The sequence below is a fragment of the Anthonomus grandis genome, chromosome 22 (genome assembly GCF_022605725.1).
Source record: "Anthonomus grandis grandis chromosome 22, icAntGran1.3, whole genome shotgun sequence".
In the NCBI taxonomy this organism is placed as follows: Eukaryota; Metazoa; Arthropoda; class Insecta; order Coleoptera; family Curculionidae; genus Anthonomus; species Anthonomus grandis.
The window spans coordinates 27,103,379-27,120,167 of NC_065567.1; the positions used below are offsets into that span (position 1 = coordinate 27,103,379).

The 16,789-nt window shown below is 32.2% G+C and overlaps 3 protein-coding genes across 8 annotated transcripts; all 3 read left to right on the forward strand.

The window, feature by feature from the left end:
• The first annotated feature begins 928 nt into the window (after window positions 1–928).
• LOC126748866 (serine protease nudel) lies at window positions 929–10,788 on the forward strand. 4 transcript variants are annotated; one of them, XM_050458384.1, is made up of 26 exons: window positions 929–1,114; window positions 2,001–2,129; window positions 2,289–2,606; window positions 2,663–4,387; window positions 4,439–4,517; window positions 4,587–4,810; window positions 4,864–5,152; window positions 5,210–5,478; window positions 5,551–5,818; window positions 5,959–6,095; window positions 6,176–6,337; window positions 6,645–6,728; window positions 6,860–7,051; window positions 7,133–7,727; window positions 7,795–7,964; window positions 8,101–8,214; window positions 8,270–8,573; window positions 8,627–8,806; window positions 8,888–9,076; window positions 9,131–9,272; window positions 9,332–9,488; window positions 9,578–9,754; window positions 9,811–10,048; window positions 10,104–10,208; window positions 10,326–10,441; window positions 10,510–10,788. In XM_050458384.1, exons 1-26 carry the CDS (start codon window positions 970–972, stop codon window positions 10,731–10,733), a joined length of 6,732 nt encoding a protein of 2,243 aa, XP_050314341.1. In that variant the 5' UTR covers window positions 929–969; the 3' UTR covers window positions 10,734–10,788. The 4 variants fall into 4 exon arrangements, with proteins under 4 accessions (XP_050314341.1, XP_050314339.1, XP_050314340.1 ...); XM_050458382.1 differs by having other exon boundaries at window positions 2,663–4,517; XM_050458383.1 differs by having other exon boundaries at window positions 2,663–4,517; window positions 10,329–10,441.
• Window positions 10,789–12,155: 1,367 nt separating this feature from the next.
• LOC126748876 (serine/threonine-protein phosphatase PP2A 65 kDa regulatory subunit-like) lies at window positions 12,156–14,938 on the forward strand. Of its 3 annotated transcripts, none has more exons than XM_050458395.1 (6): window positions 12,156–12,283; window positions 12,465–12,845; window positions 12,902–13,096; window positions 13,160–13,265; window positions 13,324–14,095; window positions 14,149–14,938. In XM_050458395.1, the coding sequence occupies exons 1-6, from the start codon at window positions 12,212–12,214 to the stop codon at window positions 14,768–14,770; spliced, it is 2,148 nt and encodes a 715-aa protein (XP_050314352.1). In that variant the 5' UTR covers window positions 12,156–12,211; the 3' UTR covers window positions 14,771–14,938. The 3 variants fall into 3 exon arrangements, with proteins under 3 accessions (XP_050314352.1, XP_050314353.1, XP_050314354.1); XM_050458396.1 differs by having other exon boundaries at window positions 13,327–14,095; XM_050458397.1 differs by having other exon boundaries at window positions 13,957–14,095.
• A 230-nt stretch (window positions 14,939–15,168) lies between these two features.
• Window positions 15,169–16,765, forward strand: LOC126748877 (fructose-1,6-bisphosphatase 1). Its single transcript, XM_050458399.1, has 5 exons — window positions 15,169–15,536; window positions 15,615–15,759; window positions 15,826–16,127; window positions 16,256–16,460; window positions 16,516–16,765. The coding sequence occupies exons 1-5, from the start codon at window positions 15,367–15,369 to the stop codon at window positions 16,702–16,704; spliced, it is 1,011 nt and encodes a 336-aa protein (XP_050314356.1). The 5' UTR covers window positions 15,169–15,366; the 3' UTR covers window positions 16,705–16,765.
• The last annotated feature ends 24 nt before the right edge of the window (window positions 16,766–16,789 follow it).

Genomic DNA, 16,789 nt, shown 5'->3' on the forward strand with positions numbered 1-16,789 from the left:
ACTTGATTGACGGCCCTATATAGGTCTCTTATTTATACCTTATTAATTCTCTAGACTTCTATTAACTATAATATTTTCTGTTATTCGGCAATGTTCGTCTAAGATTATGAATTTCATTTCATTTCACGTTCACGTCCGTATTTCATAATATCCTCTCCATACTCTATAGTCTATAGCAAGTTACCCGTATCTTTCCTTCCTACCGCGATGTCTAAAGTCTCACGGCTCACCCGTCGTAGAGCTATTACCGTAACTCATCGCGTAACCGAGCTTAAAAGCGCGGACTTTTCATAATAAACGTCCGTCCGTATGGTAATCACGGCCACTATTTCAAATTACGCCCTGGCAAGTTGTTCTCGGGACCCCATGTTAAAAGCGCTATCTCTTTTACGAGCTACTATAGGGGGGTTAGATATGGCTGCCGTTGCCAACCTGTATAATCTCCGCTGTGTTTAACCCTTATTTTGGTCTAGATTATGGCTTAGCACCCCTTTTAGGAAGCAAGCATCATGTACTTGCTGAGAAAGCTTGCTTTTATGCGGATGAAACACATAAAATAACAGATAAAATTTTGGAAAATTATATACACCTTCAATAATTAACATTAACATTTAACGTTGCCTAAACAAAACAAAAATATCATAATCTGTTAAAAAAGCATGTAAATTTCCTCTATCTATTTATCAAATTTTAATCAAGTGTCGAATGTCAAACTTCAAAACTATGGCCATTCAAATTACTTTACTTTCGAACACTCAGTAATAGATAAATACGATTGAATTGATGTGACCCACAAATGCACCAAACCTATATTAAACTAAACTATAGACATGCTGATCCTAGCAATTGTAAAACAAACAAAATATCTGCATATTCAGAAATTATAACTAATAATCTAGGTCATGAGGCAATCCGCAAACTTTATTTTAATATAATATTAAATACATTTTCGGGTGACATATTTTTAAAATGGTGGTTCCCAAAAAACTCTCTTCGGAGTCAAAAATTATGAAAAACGACGGAAAAGGACTAGTTTCGAAGAGTCCAGAACCGTTTCAAGAACCAGATGGCATGACTGTCATAGATTTGAACAGAAGTAATGATTATACCAAAGGTAATGACTATAATTTTTTAAATATGTAATATTATTTTCTAGCTACGATTTATGATTGAATGTGCATTTTAGTAGATAAAAATCAGATATCACATTTTAAATAATGCCTATGGTTTTTCAAAATCTTTTACTTATGCCTGAGAGAAAAAAAACATTTTCAAACAAAATTTAATGGTGTCACTCTTCTCTATCTGTAATATATATTTATTGATTTTGTTAAAATACATTAGAATAAAATATTGCTACAAAGTAGAACCGCTTTTTACAAATATAAATGTACAAATTTTAGTACATTATAAAGTAGATGTGAACCCTCGAAGTCTAAGCAAATGTCAGAAATATTGATTTTTTTAGGTTATGTATTCTTATTTAGTTACACTACTGGCTGCTGTTTTTCTTTATTTGTTTAAAACATAAACTAATAGGAAGAAATCTCTTTATTCTAATAAATTTTACTCATACTGTTAAAACATTTTTTAGTATTAAGTAAAACATATTCTGGTGCTTTGTTGTAATAACTAGTTCCTAAACTCTTGGGTCTATCTATAATACTTTAAAAGATTCTCTGCCAAAATTGTCCAACATATTGTAAACAAGTGATAACAAGTATTATCAATAATGCTAAGGGCCATATTCAAGAAAAATATAGTTCATCACACCAATGTTTTATTACAAAATTTATTAAAAATCACTTTATCGACAAATCAAAAGAAAACAATAAGAGATGTAAAAACAAAAAGGAAAACCATAACAGAAAATGTAAGTATCCACTACCCAGTTACCATGGATTGATTATACTAGTTGTCTTGAAATTATACTTAGACTAAAACAATATTACTGCTGTTAATATACCAATAAAAATTTTAATACCACATTTTTCTTACAGAGAATGAAGGGGAAAAGGACAAGCTCAAGCAAGAGCAACAGATTAAGTACACATCCCGGCTGATCTGCCTACTGTGCTTAGGAATATTAATAATAATGATTTTTATGACCTTTGCTGTTATTAACAAAAGTAAGTCAATGTGTTTTTTTTACTCTTCTTCAAAAAATTTCAAATTTTCAAAAAGTTTCTTTTTATTTCATTATTAACTATGTATCATCGCCATCAAATGACTCTTTTATCTTTCCAGTTCAAAAAATTAAAGCAATAACTTTTATCATATTTTAATAGATTTTCAAGTTTTCCCAAGTAGCCACTCACCAAAGTCTACTGCACTAGTCCAGTTTATAGAAGAAACAAAACAACTAAACCGTGCCCTTTTTCGACAAAAGCTTGAAACTTCTCACTACCTAGAGGAATCTTATGATGACATCAACCTCTGTAAAATAGAACAAACCATTGAAAGTTGCTGTGACATCTTTAAAACTAAAGAAGATCTACTTGCTTGGGCAGAGTACTGTTCAGTAGAAGATATGTTGGATATTTTATCAGATTTTGAATTAATGATAAGGAGGAAACGTGATATATTTCAACCTCAAACAGGATTAGGTATTATAGTTATATTAATGTTCAAGTTCTTTGATCAAACATTTTTTGATTTATAGATCCTATTTTTTCAAATCCTATAATGTCAAATGTGCCTGAGCATGTTTTTTTACCAGCTAGAAAAAACTTACAACCAATAGAAAACTGGTCAGATTTCGAGAATATTCCAGAAACTCAACTAAAACAAAGAGATTTTTATTTTGCAAATTCCAGGAAGCCTGAAGAACATACTAGTTCCAGAATTCAAAATATGCAAGTTGATCATAATGGTAATTTTAGGTTTCAAATTGATGGTCATCGCATATTCATTCCAATAAGAAGTGACATGAACAATAATGATATACCAGAGGAAAATAATAAAGGATCTGTCGATTCATTTATATCACTAGTTTCAGATCCTCAATTACCAAATTTTATACATCCCCCTCAAAATTTCCACACAGAAATAAACTTACAAAAGAATTTTGTACATGATGAAAATAAGAAGTTTGACCTTCCAGAACCAGAAAATATAGTTGGGATGCAACAAACAGCTGATCATAATCAACGGATAACTGAACAAAAAGCATCATTACAAACATTAGAAAATGTATTGATTAATAATTCCTTTAACATAATATCTCAAAAGAATTTTAGTGAGCATCCTTTATTTATGACCAAGGTAGCACCTGATATTCAAAACTTCAATCAAGAAAATTATACTCCATTTGACACAACATATTATTTTAAGCATGAAACTGAAAAAGCACCACAAGCTATGATGAATAATGAAATCAATTTAAACCTGAAGCATTTAATTAAAGAAAATATTGAACATCCTGAAGAAATGTTAAATATAAATGAACATTTAGGAGGATTGAGATATAATATTAAAGTCACTAGACCCAATTCTGAATATTTTAAGAAAAGTTCAGATTTAAGAGATAATGTGTTTTTAGAAAATAAATTGGATCAAGAAGTTACTTCCATTAGAAGCCAACTTAAAGCCATCACAATTTCTCAAGGTTCTAATGACCAAAATCATGAAACTCTTCCACCAATAACCTTTAATAATAATTTAAGATCAGTTACAGGCAATGTAAAACCAATAATAGAAGTGAATACCCTTAAAGAAGTTACTTCAAATGTTCCTCAAAGTGACTCAGATTTAGATTTGGAGGGTCAATTAAATAATCAGAAGAAACACACTGAAATTAAGGGTCAAAATTTGGTTGAAGTTAATAGAAGTTTACAAGGTCTAAAGATTGAAAATCTAATTGAAACAACAGTAAATCCAGTTCAATCTTCAAATATCCTTCATTTAACAGAAAAAATTGAAGTTTTAACAGAATTTTTACCTAGTTGGACAGAAAGTATAACACCCAGCTCAGAAAATAATGCTGAGGAAAACATTGAATCTGCAAACCGGGCTAACACTGACCAAGAAAACTTCAGAGGGAAACCAAAGCAACTAGACAGCTTTACTGCTACAGAAGACATGCAGTCCCACCAACAACGATTTGTAAATCCATGTTTTGTTCCCTATGCCAACCCTTATGTGTCACAGCCAGCTAAAGTAGGAAACTCCCAAGATACCGGATATCTAAAAATAGTATCATTTAATCAGCCAAAAATCCAAAATCCACCTACGTATGTGTTAAACCCTGCTATGTATTACGGACTACCACCTACAAGCGCTTTTATGAATCCTTACATGTTTTCTAATGTGTATTCGCCAACTGTGGCGCAGCCCCCACCTTCTGTGCCACTTAACCATGACCAGATACAAGTGGCTGGTGTTGGAGGTCAGTACTATATGTGTAATCCGATACCAACACCATCAAATAACATTGCAGGTATTCCGGGAGTTGAAGTTAGGAGGTTTGCATCTAATATGCAGAGTATCATTGATGGTGTTGAGGAGTATGAAAGAATGTAAGTATCTTGAGGATTTCATATTTCTCATCAATAATATATTTCATATTTCTCATATAATATTTATAGTAACAAATCCAGAGCAGCATCTGTGTTGGTGTGTCCATTGGGTGAGCAAGCGTGCCTGGATGATACTGTATGCGTAAAAAATCACCAGATTTGTGACAGTGAAGTTCACTGTGATGATTCAAGTGACGAAGTTGCTTGTGATTGTAAAGAGAGAGTCGGAAAATTAAGGTTATGTGATGGGTACTGTGACTGTCCCAGATGTGAAGATGAGACCGGTTGTTTTGGTAGGTATTTGACAATAATTTAAAAAAAATCGGATTTCACCATAAGCTTTTAGGTTGTGAAGAAACTGAATTTTCTTGTGACGACTGGTCAAGATTACGCAGATCTACTTGCATTCCCATATCACAACGATGTGATGGGATAAAACATTGTGAGGTAACTGGAAAGGACGAATCAGATTGTTCCATATTAGCAGATCATCTGGGAAATTTTCCATTAAATAAAATTTCTAATTCTGTTGGCTTTCTTCATAGAAATTTTAAAGGTAAATGGTACCCAACCTGTTTTGGTACTGAATTATGGGCCGCTGAAGTTTGTCAGGTTGAAGCTGGGCCGAGTGCTATGTAAGTTTTAATTTTAGTTGAATTTTTCCTTATAATTATTGGGATTGCCTTTGACAGTATTCCAAAAACTCATATGACATTGACCACTACACCATATGATGGTTTGTTCATTAATATCCGCCCAGATAATGAGATCAGTTTAGTAAACACTTGTGTTCAAGACCGAGCAGCTTTTGTAGAGTGTCCCCCAATCTATTGTGGACTTAGATTTTTGATTAATAATCCTTATAGGATGGAAGAAGTGGATACAACTGTTGAGGATATGTTATCTAATATCGAGAGAGCTGATAGTATGAGACATGTGATGTTTAAGAGAGAGGATACAGGTAATTTTACCCATTAAAACCAATTTGTCGAATTATCAAGTATTTTTATTTCGGCTAACGAAAATTCTTCAGATAATACTTTTGATCAGACTCTGGCAAAACACAATCTAAGCCATAGTCATATTGAAGAAGTAAGAAAAAACTTAGAGAGATCTCTTAAACGAAGAGATTTGTCTGCTGAGAGTAGCATCCTAAAAGAAAGCAGAGTAGTTGGAGGAAAACCAAGCCAACCAGCAGCGTGGCCTTGGTTGGTTTCGATCTATCGAAATGGCATATTCCATTGTGGAGGAGTTTTAATCAATGACTTGTGGATCGTTACTGCATCACATTGTGTTTCTAAGTAAATTTAATTTTATTAGATAATGCAATTTACCTATTAATATAATTGAATCTAAATGTTTTATTATTTGAACATAATTTCAATCCAATGGTGAAATTTGTGAAATGTATTGTTAATTATTATTCACAATTTCAATCTAGGTACTGGCAATTCTATTATGAAATCCAGGCAGGTACATTGAGAAGATTTTCGTATTCTCCCATGGATCAAAGACGATGGGTTAAACTCGTGGTACCTCATAAGGCTTACAGTAAAAATAATTTAAGAAACGATATAGGTAATAATGTTTACAGACGTATTAAATTTATAAAAAAAATAAAAGATGTTGTTTATAAATCCTTTTTTTCATTCTTTTAGCTCTAATGAAATTATCAGCTCCAATAAGATATAATCGATATGTCAGACCTATTTGTCTACCATCTGAAGCTACAGCTGGTCAGAACTATTTAAACGGCCCCATGGCCGGTACTGTTTGTACCACAGTAGGATGGGGAGCTACTATTGAACATGGATCTGATCGTAAGTGGTTTTATAGATCGTGAACAGAATTTTTTAGTAGTACTGTTTGGGCCTGTCTTATAAACTACACTATCTTAATATTAAAATGGCTAATGTTCCAGAACCTAAACAAAATTCCTGTCAAGCAATTTATCAATTAACTTCTTTGTCAATTTATAAAGAAAAATTTCTTTTGCTTCTTCCTGTTTTTCGACATGCTTTCTCTTTTCCTGTAAATATTACGACACTTAAAATGTATTCTAATACTATAAATTGCATTTAATTTACTTTACCATTAATCAGGCTAATTTATTTCCTTTTTTAACAGCTGACCATATGAGAGAAGTTGAGGTACCAATTTTATCGCACTGTATACACAAAGAAGATTCCGATGTTGAGGAAATTTGTGCAGGTAGGTGATATAAATATATAAAAACTGTATAACCTTGTAAAACAGTAAAACTTCTTCTCAATAATGTGCTGAATTCTTGACTCCAAACTTTTAATTAGAACAGTTATTTAATTAAATATTTTCTTGTTTAGGTTTAATTGAAGGTGGTAAAGACGCCTGCCAAGGTGACTCTGGCGGGCCCTTAATGTGTAGAAATCCTAACAACCCTAATCAGTGGTATCTCGCAGGGGTTGTTAGTCACGGAGAAGGATGTGCGCGCCCCAACGAACCAGGGGTTTACACCAAAGTTAGTAAATATGTGGGATGGATTGCCGAAAATACCAGTAAGCATTTCCTTGCAAAAAATTGCAAATTTGCACAAAAAAAATATGAAAAAACAAATTCTTAATAAAATTTCTCGATAGGAGATGATAAATTGACGTTCAGAATCCCACTTCAAAAATGCCCAGGATATACCTGCAGAGGGACTAAACAATGTGTTCCAAAAAAACGCAGATGTGATAGGATTATCGACTGCCTTTTTGGAGATGATGAGCTTAATTGCCAAAATCGATTTAAAGAATTTTTTAAGCATTCTAGGACGACTGTGGTGCCAAGTTCGCATATACCTCAACTTTCGATTGATCCGTTCGAATTTGTACTTGGCACAAGTTTGAATAATTCAGGTGAAACAAATAGTGATATTAGTTTAGTCGAAATTAGTACTATTACAAATGAAAATAGTACTATAGATATAAAGAGTAATGATACTATATATACAACTAAATTGCCGGAACTATTGAACATTTCTCATACTACTGAGTTAGATAAAAATAATTATCAAAATGATATAAATGAAACTAACACAAAATTAGATATTATTATTATTGAAAATAGTACTTTAAAGATGGATAATAATACTGCTTTAATAACTGAACTTGGTAATGATGGTAATGATGAAACTACTGAAAAAAATAGAAAAGAACGACCTTTCGAGAAGATTTATTTCAAGTGTAAAGAGTAAGTATATATACTTTCGAATAGTTTGTTTAGTAGTAATGATTATCAAATGTCAACTCTTATTTAGGATGTTACAAATAATTTCCATAGAAAAAAGATGCAATAAAATGTTTGATTGTGAAGACGGTTCGGATGAAATAGATTGCACATGCTCAGATTATATCAATGCTGTCGACTCGAGCGCTATTTGTGATGGAGTGGTCGATTGCCACGATGCTAGTGATGAGAGAAATTGTGGTACGTATATTGCAACTGTTAAGGACATGAAATTGACTAATTTTTGGGATTAGTCATTTCGGATTTGTGGGAATTGGGACTAGAGGTGTATTATGTCATTGGAAGTTTTATGAACGTAAATAAATATTCTTTTTAGTGACCTGTAACAAAACACAATATACTTGCAGTTTATCACAAAAGTGTATAAATCTGTCTCAAAGGTGTGATGGCAATGTGGATTGTCCACAAAATGAAGACGAATTAAATTGTGGTACGAAAAATCTTTTCATTCTGGCCAAAAACATTAATATTTTTATTAATTTTAGCTACTTTGTCCAACGGTTATATTGTAACCCTAGACAAAGATTCCAAGCCATCTTTTAAATCCGATGGAGTGTTTACTATAAATCGTCAAGGGCTCTGGAAACCATTGTGTCTTAACTCAACCTATTTGAGACATGAGGAACCCGCTATTTCTATGATTATTTGCAATTTACTTGGATTCGATGAATACTCCTCCTACCATACACGTTTAGTTCAAGAGAAGATTATAAATGCTACGTTTTCTGATGCTGAAGGCTTGTCATCTGAAGAAAAGTGTACTCATTGTTGTGAAGGTTTATATGTAAGGTATGTAAAATATTTATTATATAATTGCAAGGTTTTATGCAAATATTTTTTAGCTGTTCGAATTTCTCAACTAGTTCAAGTCTAAGTTACAAATCACTGGAACAAGTTAATGAATTATATTTTTCTCCTTGGATGGTAGCGATATATTCGGAAGGTGAATATAATTGTATGGGAACTCTTTTAAATGACATATGGGTTATTACATCGATAAAGTGTTTTAGAGAAATCCAGAAGTAAGTCTTTAACGAACTAAATATTTTAAAAAATTATGTAACTAGTATTACCACGTAAAGCTTTTCGAATAATCTTTGTAGTATTCAAATGAATTACGTAGTGGCTGTCTTAGGCAAAGGAAAACTGCATCTACACGAAAATGGTCCACACGAACAAATAATACGTGTAACGGAAAGTGTAAATCTAGACGATACTGATATAGTTCTTCTAAGATTGGAAGAGAATGTTAAATTTAACAGATACGTTCAGGCTGCACGTTTAAACTCGAGGTATGACCATTTCACAAAAGTAAATTTGTTTATATTGTATTAAAATTATTTTAGGAGAGACTCGATTCACAATGAAAAATGTTATGCCGCAGGAAGAGATCGCCAAAATAAAACGATGTTCGTGCATTTGTTACCAAATAAAAACTGTCCATCAGGACTTAGATGTTTTGGGAAAAAAATTCAGGATGGTTGCGAGGTATTTTACAGGATTCATAAAAAATTAATTCAATTTTGAAATGTATATTTTCCATTTAGAATTTGTTACCATGGAGCGGTGTTATAATTTGTGACTCTAGATCAGGCTGGTACCCTGCAGCTGTCTTTAATGAAGACCATGGATATTGTGGTTTTAGTCTTCATAAAAAATATACTAGCATTCAATTTCATAAAAATCAAATAAATAAAGTTTTTGGTATGTAGATTTAAGTAATGATCGATTTTACCGAACTATTTCTACAAAAACGCCATTAACTCATACATGCTATTTTAATGTTTCTTTAGAATTTGTTCCAAAGCCCGTTCCTGCGCCCATTTGCTATGGGTTCCGGTGTTCATTGGGAAATTGCATTCCAGAGCACAACCTTTGCGATGGCATCAATCACTGCCATGACGGTTCCGATGAAAATAGTACGGTGTGTTATGAAAGGGAAAAGGAGTGTTATATGAATGATAATTGTGGTTTGTTTGACCTATATTTTAAGAGATATTTTTAGTAATATTTTATTTATGTTTAGTATGCTCTCATACACAATTAAAATGTCCGCATTCAAACAAATGCTATCGTAAATCGGCATTTTGTGACCGAACCGATAATTGCGGCGCGTTCGAAGATGAACCTGAGGTTTGCACGTGTCATAATTATTTGAATTTGACAAATCCACAAAAGATTTGTGATGGTACAGTAAACTGTTTTGATAGAAGCGACGAAAACCCGGAAATATGTACTTGTCAGCCAGGCAGTTTCCAGTGTGGGTAAGCAATGGCTTGATTATGATTGGATGAATTTTATTTTTAATAATTTATTTAGCCAAAATAAATGCGTTTCACCCGAGATGGTATGTGACGATTTTAAAGATTGTCCTAATGGAGAAGATGAACAAAACTGTTTGACCTTAAAAGCAGAAGGCGATAGGTAAATCACGAAGTTACTTCCCTTGCTTATGCAAATCGTATATCATTTATCTTTTTTTTTTTGTTCTTTTTCTTAATATTCTATTTAAACATATCTTATTTTAATATTTTTACCTAGAAGCAACGCAGGTGAAGTACTTACACGAACTGGAGGAATTCTACACGGTGGATGTTTCAAATCCGAATACTCCATGTCTATTTTGGAGAATATTTGCTTAAAACTGGGATTTGAAGGTATAAAACACAATTATTCGTGTTTATAATTTATTAAAATATTTTATTTAATCAATATTTTTATAAAGAAAGTAGCGGTCACCAGTTAATACCATCTGTCAATGCTACCTTGACTGCCCTTCGACCCGTTTTTGATTCTTACAATGTGGTTTGGCTTCGACGAAATCCAGATAACAGGATGAAATTGCGGCTACGCACCGGAAACGAACCTTACGTTAAATTTGTTATGGATGATAGTTGTCACAGATTGTTTATTGCTTGCATTCCAAAGGAACGAGAAATAAACACTTAGATTGTTTCCTCTTAATTAAACTTCTTAATAAATATTTGGTTTCATGGCATAAGAAGTTTTATTTATATTCGAAATAATCTGGTGCCTCATAAAACTTTCATATAGCTCTTATTATACTTTAATTGTGAGACAACAACATTAAAGTCATTTTAATGTGAAATTTTATAATATATAGACACCGTTACCATCGTAACCCGTAATTTATTTAGATCTAGTAGGTACCCGTTTATTTACATCAAATTTGACATTTAAAAAATATACGTTGAAACTCTTAGTGCTTGATTTGATCTGTGATTAGCTTAAAATGGCTGATAATCAGAAGTTAAATGTTTCCGTCGATGAAGTAGAACTCGGCGGCGTCACGACTGATACAGAAAAGGATGAGGAAACGAAGCAGTTTTTTCAAGAAAACAAACAACTTTTAAGACACTTTGGCATGTTGCAAAACTACGACGAATCTAGTGAATTTTTAAAAGCGCATATACAACTTGTTAACGATAATTCAGTGAAATATCTTGTCATGTGGTGCCTCAATTTAGAAATGGAAGAAAAGCATGACGTTATGGCACGGGTCGCTCATCAAGCAATTTGCTTGCAATACATTATGGAGTTTATTAATTTGAACTTCGAACCTAGTGCAATTGTGGATGTATTTTTTAAAAAAGTTCAGTTAGCAACCCACCAGGCTAAACAGGCTTTCAACACGAAATTGGAGGAATTTAAAGAAAAAATTAAACGTAGGGTTAATGATAAGATAAATGAGGTACTTAATGAATTTAATGATGTTGTCAAAAATCTAGATCCAAATATCTATCAAGAAGATGTATATGAATCTTTACCTGAAGATTTGAAGAAATGTTTAGATACAAAAAATTATAAATTGTTAAAAGAGACTATTTCAAAAATGAAAAAAGAGCAGAGAGATTATTACATGAAAGAGCTCATAGAATCTGGATTATGGGCACCAGAAGAAACCGATTAAATAAACTCTAAACTAGTTAATAATAACATTTAATTATTTATACCAATCGTTCAAATGAATTTTTTGTGTTTTTTAATTAATGGACGGTAAAGTAATAAAAGAAATGTTTAAAATGTTTCTTTTTTTGATGTAGGTAAACGTGACTTAAATTTTTTGACTTAAAGACTTTTAATAAGATAAAGGTACAGACCGAACGATTAAAAGATTGACCACACATATGTGACACAGTAATAAGATAAGTAATTATATAAAAAAAAATTATTTTCTGCTGCTGATGGATACCAAATTTAAGTAATAGTGATCCTCTATACAAATATTGAAAAAAATTCCCAAATAGTCACAAATAATTTCCTCGATGATAAGGTTAGACTATTGCAGAGCCGTATTAATTATATTATCTTAAAGTATCTTTTGTTTGAAAAGATAAGATAAAGCAAATAATATTTTATATCACTAATAACGAATTTATAAATAGTTTAAAATCAGCATTTTCAATATGTGGGAAAACAGTTTGCCCGCGCAAGATTTTCAATTATTTAAGGAGGCATTAATTGAGGAAAATTTAGAGGTAAGTAATTTATTTGTTGACAAACTAAAAATTGAAATTATAAAACTAATCCGAAATATTTATGATTTTCCGTTTTGCAAAACAGAAAACGTTTAGTAAATGGACTCGGTAATTATAATGTTGTTGATAACTGTAATATAAATAGTAATATTTAGTTGGAAATGTCCATTACTTATTTCAGATTCAAGTAGCCATCATAAAACGATTCGAAAGCCTAGCAAAAGCTCTGGGTGAAAAAATAACAAGAGAAGAACTTCTCCCATTTGTGGAACTTCATTTTATTGAACTCCATGATGAAATTCTCTTCCATTTAGCTGTGCAGTTAAAAAGTTTCATACCTCTTGTAGGAGGTGTAGAACATTGTCAAATCGTGTTCGATATTTTGAGCAAATTGTGCATAACTGATGAAAATATCGTTAGGGAAAAAGCCGTAGAATCTTTAATATGGATTCAAGAAGATTTAAACGGCCAGGAAGTGGAAAGATACATATTTCCAGTTATTATTAGACTGATTAAAGATGACTGGTTTACTAGCAAATGTTCTGCTGTAATGGTGTTTTCGGTAAATTTCGGTCGAATGTTTTACCAAGGGATAAGATTCAGTTTTTATTTTTTCAGCATATCTATTCAAAATTAAGTAATGACCGAAAATCGGAATTAAGAAATAATTTTAAAATGCTGATTCAAGATGATTCACCAATGGTGAGAAAAGCAGCTTCGATGGCATGTGTAAAGATGTGTGACGTAGTGGAAGATGGCTCTCTTAAAAGTGAATTTGTTCCAATTTTTAAAGATATCGCTCAAGATCCGATGGTGACATAACATATATGTTTCTGCAATATAAAATACTACATTTAAAGTCTTATTTATTTTTAGGATTCCGTAAGAGCTGGCACCATTGAAATCGCCTTAGCTCTTATTAAGCGACTGGGTTCAGAATGCTTGGAAGAGGTTATTTTTAAAATAATCGAAGAAGCCAGTGGTAATTATTTAAATTACGTTTACGCTTATTAACGAAAAAAATTAATACTTTTATATAGTAGATAAATCTTGGAAAATAAGGCAACAATTGGCAAAAAATCTATCTCACTTACAAGATTCGATTCCATATCCGAAATATCGTGGCAAACTTATAGCATTATTTCAAAAATTAGCAAAAGATATTGAGGCAGAGGTTCGGTTGCCTATGGTGAACAACCTTTTTAACTACTGCAACAGTTTAAAAGAATCTTATTTAAGGCATCCACAACATGATAACAATTTTGAACCAGTTTTTCAGCACAGTATTATGAACGTAATTCAGAGCTTAGCGTTGGACGATTGCGAGGAGGTTAGACTAGCACTAGCCTACAATATTTTACATTTAAGAGAAGTTGTATCCCAAGATTGTTTTAAAACGTATCTAATTTCATTTTTATTACAAATAATGGAGAGTGATGAGAGCAATGAAGTTCAATCCGAAATTTTATCGGGGTTAACTAGTTTATATTTAAACATTGACCTGATGCCTTTTCTGGGTGTCATTAAGAATTCGCTGAGACACGTGATAGCTCGTTCCCGAACTAACTGGAGAGCAAGACGGTCACTTTTGAAAACTTTTATAAATGTGGCAAATTGTTGCACGCCGGAGTACTTTTCCGAACATTTCAAGATTTACTTTGCATCTTTATTAGGAGACAGTGTTTACGCCGTTAGACGCAGTGCTTGCATGGTGGTACCAATTTTAACAAAACGTTTTGGAATTAAATGGGCCGCGGAACATTTAGTACCCTTTTTTGCTGTATTTGCAATGGACTCCCGGTATTTGTACAGGTTAGTTCATTTAACTTTTTTTGAAAAAATATTTACTTAAGTATGTTTTTTAGATTTGTTGCTTTATTTGGTATTAGCGAAATGGTCATTTCAAGCCTTTGTCCAAAACCTATAAACATTTTAGATGGTTTCAAATGTTTTATTGAGCAGACCGACCATGTACGTTATTTCCAGGCTTTAAGGACTCTAGTAAAAGTGGTTCAAACAAACCACTTGGTGCAACTAAAAATGAAGGAATCCAATTTTGACTCAATGTTAAGTTTGCGCAACAAGTTAGATTATTTACCACATAGTGACTTAAAAATGTATTCGGAGCAGTCGTCCGACGAAATTCCACGTGTGAACATATATTTTATAGAGGAAAATGACCTACAGAATAACCATTGGCCATATGTACAAGGAATATTATATTTAATTTACAATAAATTTTTACCGATTATTGAGAAACTTAATAATGATTATACTGAAAACGTTCAACTGAAAGCCATCAGCGCTCTAAATGAAATCGCAGAGTTTTTGCAAAAATTAGAAGAAGAAGAAAAACAAGAATGGGTACAACGATCAATACAGTCACTAAGTAATGAAGAAATTAGTGTTATTATTGAAGAAGTTCATCTTGAGTTGAAAAACGTTCAGTTTGAAAATAATGTTGACCTTCTAGACGAAATTAAATAAATTCTGGAGAGCTGTAATAAATAATTCAAAAATATAGGCACAAAGTGTAGATCGCTTGTGAAGACAAGATAACAATGAAAGAAAATACTATATTATTTTGTATAATAATACAAATATAAACTAAATATATTAACTTACATTAATAAATTTTAAATTTGTAATGTTAAATTTCTGTTCAATTTTTTTATCAGCTTAAACATAGTTTACTCATTATTAAAAAATAAACAGTAAATAATTGCATATCAGAAACTATTGATGTACTATTTGTTTAGAGTTAAACTATTTAAATAAGGTAAAACAATTTTTCCAGATTTATGTAATGAACCCTGAAATATAAATTAACTGAATAACGCGTTATCTCAGTTATAAATTCTGATAACATATAAAATATTGACGAACTGTTCAGTTAAGTTCGCTCGATCGTCTATAGACAATTAGAACACAAACCACGAGAGCGATTCCAAAATAGTATCAAAGTTCAATGCTATACTTGCTTACACAACCAGATACCGGTTTCAGTTGTATTTTAGAATCTACGGTGAGAGCATCGACTCTCAGTTTTAATGTTGATTTAAATACATATACGTGTACTAAGAATGAGTAAACATGGATTTGATTCTAACACGATGACGCTAACGCGGTTCGTGTTAGCAGAACAATCTAAAGTGCCCAAAGCGACCGGTGAATTAACTCAGCTTCTAAACGCAATTCAAACTGCAGTTAAGGTTATTAGTAGTGCTGTGAGAAGAGCTGGAATAACTCATCTGTAAGTACCTAATACCATGAAATAATACATGAATTGGTCCTACATTTGAAATGGATAAGTTTTGAATTCGATTTTCAGTTTTGGTATTGCTGGAGAAACCAATGTACAAGGTGAAGAAGTTAAAAAGTTAGATGTTCTTGCAAATGAGTTATTCATAAATATGTTAAAAGCATCCTATACGGTTGCATTATTAATTTCTGAAGAGAACGAAACTGTTATTGAGGTAAATTATATTGATTGGTGAAATATGTTTCATTTTTCAATGAAATCATTTGAATTTTTATGGTAGGTAGAAACGGCACAGAGAGGTAAATACATAGTCGCCTTCGATCCTCTCGATGGCTCTTCTAACATAGACTGTCTTGTATCGATTGGCTCCATTTTTGCCATTATGAAAAAAGAAGACAATACTATTCCGAGCTTAAAAGATGCCCTACAGCCAGGAACGAAGGTGGTGGCTGCTGGCTACGCCCTCTATGGTAGTGCTACTATGATGGTACTCTCTTTAGGTAATAGCGTCAATGGATTCATGTTAGATCCAAGTTTTGGAGAATTTATTTTAACTGACAAGGATTTAAAAATCCCCAACAGGTAAATTTCATTTGTTGTTTTTTATTACTAATGATTATATTGCATAATTTTGTTTATATTGATGAGAATTAGACGATTATGAAAGTGTAGTAATTATGATAACTGTCAATGCCAAATTATTTTTCCAGGGGCAAAATCTATGCCATCAACGAAGGTTATACACACGAATGGGATCCAGCCATCAAAGAATATGTAGACATCAAAAAAGATCCTGCCAAGGGAAAACCTTACAATGCAAGATATGTAGGTTCTATGGTCGCAGATGTTCACAGGACTATTAAGTATGGAGGAATTTTTATTTATCCTGCTACTAAATCGTCTCCAAATGGAAAAGTAAAGGATGGTATTTTAAAACGTCTCATGTTTTATTTTATTTAAAATATTTCAGCTTCGTTTGCTTTACGAATGTATTCCAATGGCTCATATAATAGAAACCGCTGGCGGAAAAGCTTCTAATGGAAAAATATCAATTCTGGATATTCAACCTACAAGTTTGCATCAAAGAAGTCCAGTAATTTTAGGTTCAAAGGACGATGTTCAGGATGTTTTGGAAATTATTAAGAAGCATGAAAAGTAAATTATACATATAATTTTGGTTGTTATAAGCAAAATGATATAAATATATTTTCTTAATGGTTTCATTTGCTTTAATTACGTGTGCA

What these genes read in the sequence shown, in the direction of transcription:
- LOC126748866 (XM_050458382.1), top strand. Translation starts at nt 970, where the DNA reads ATGGTGGTTCCCAAAAAACTCTCTTCGGAGTCAAAAATTATGAAAAAC. An exon ending in TGTGAAGGTTTATATGTAAG is followed by an intron (nt 8,574 to 8,626) that starts GTATGTAAAATA and finishes AATATTTTTTAG; the next exon opens with CTGTTCGAATTTCTCAACTA. An exon ending in TGTTTTAGAGAAATCCAGAA is followed by an intron (nt 8,807 to 8,887) that starts GTAAGTCTTTAA and finishes TAATCTTTGTAG; the next exon opens with TATTCAAATGAATTACGTAG.
- LOC126748876 (XM_050458395.1), top strand. Translation starts at nt 12,212, where the DNA reads ATGTGGGAAAACAGTTTGCCCGCGCAAGATTTTCAATTATTTAAGGAG. An exon ending in CTGCTGTAATGGTGTTTTCG is followed by an intron (nt 12,846 to 12,901) that starts GTAAATTTCGGT and finishes TTATTTTTTCAG; the next exon opens with CATATCTATTCAAAATTAAG. An exon ending in ATATCGCTCAAGATCCGATG is followed by an intron (nt 13,097 to 13,159) that starts GTGACATAACAT and finishes ATTTATTTTTAG; the next exon opens with GATTCCGTAAGAGCTGGCAC.
- LOC126748877 (XM_050458399.1), top strand. Translation starts at nt 15,367, where the DNA reads ATGAGTAAACATGGATTTGATTCTAACACGATGACGCTAACGCGGTTC. An exon ending in AGAACGAAACTGTTATTGAG is followed by an intron (nt 15,760 to 15,825) that starts GTAAATTATATT and finishes TTTTTATGGTAG; the next exon opens with GTAGAAACGGCACAGAGAGG. An exon ending in AATCGTCTCCAAATGGAAAA is followed by an intron (nt 16,461 to 16,515) that starts GTAAAGGATGGT and finishes AAAATATTTCAG; the next exon opens with CTTCGTTTGCTTTACGAATG.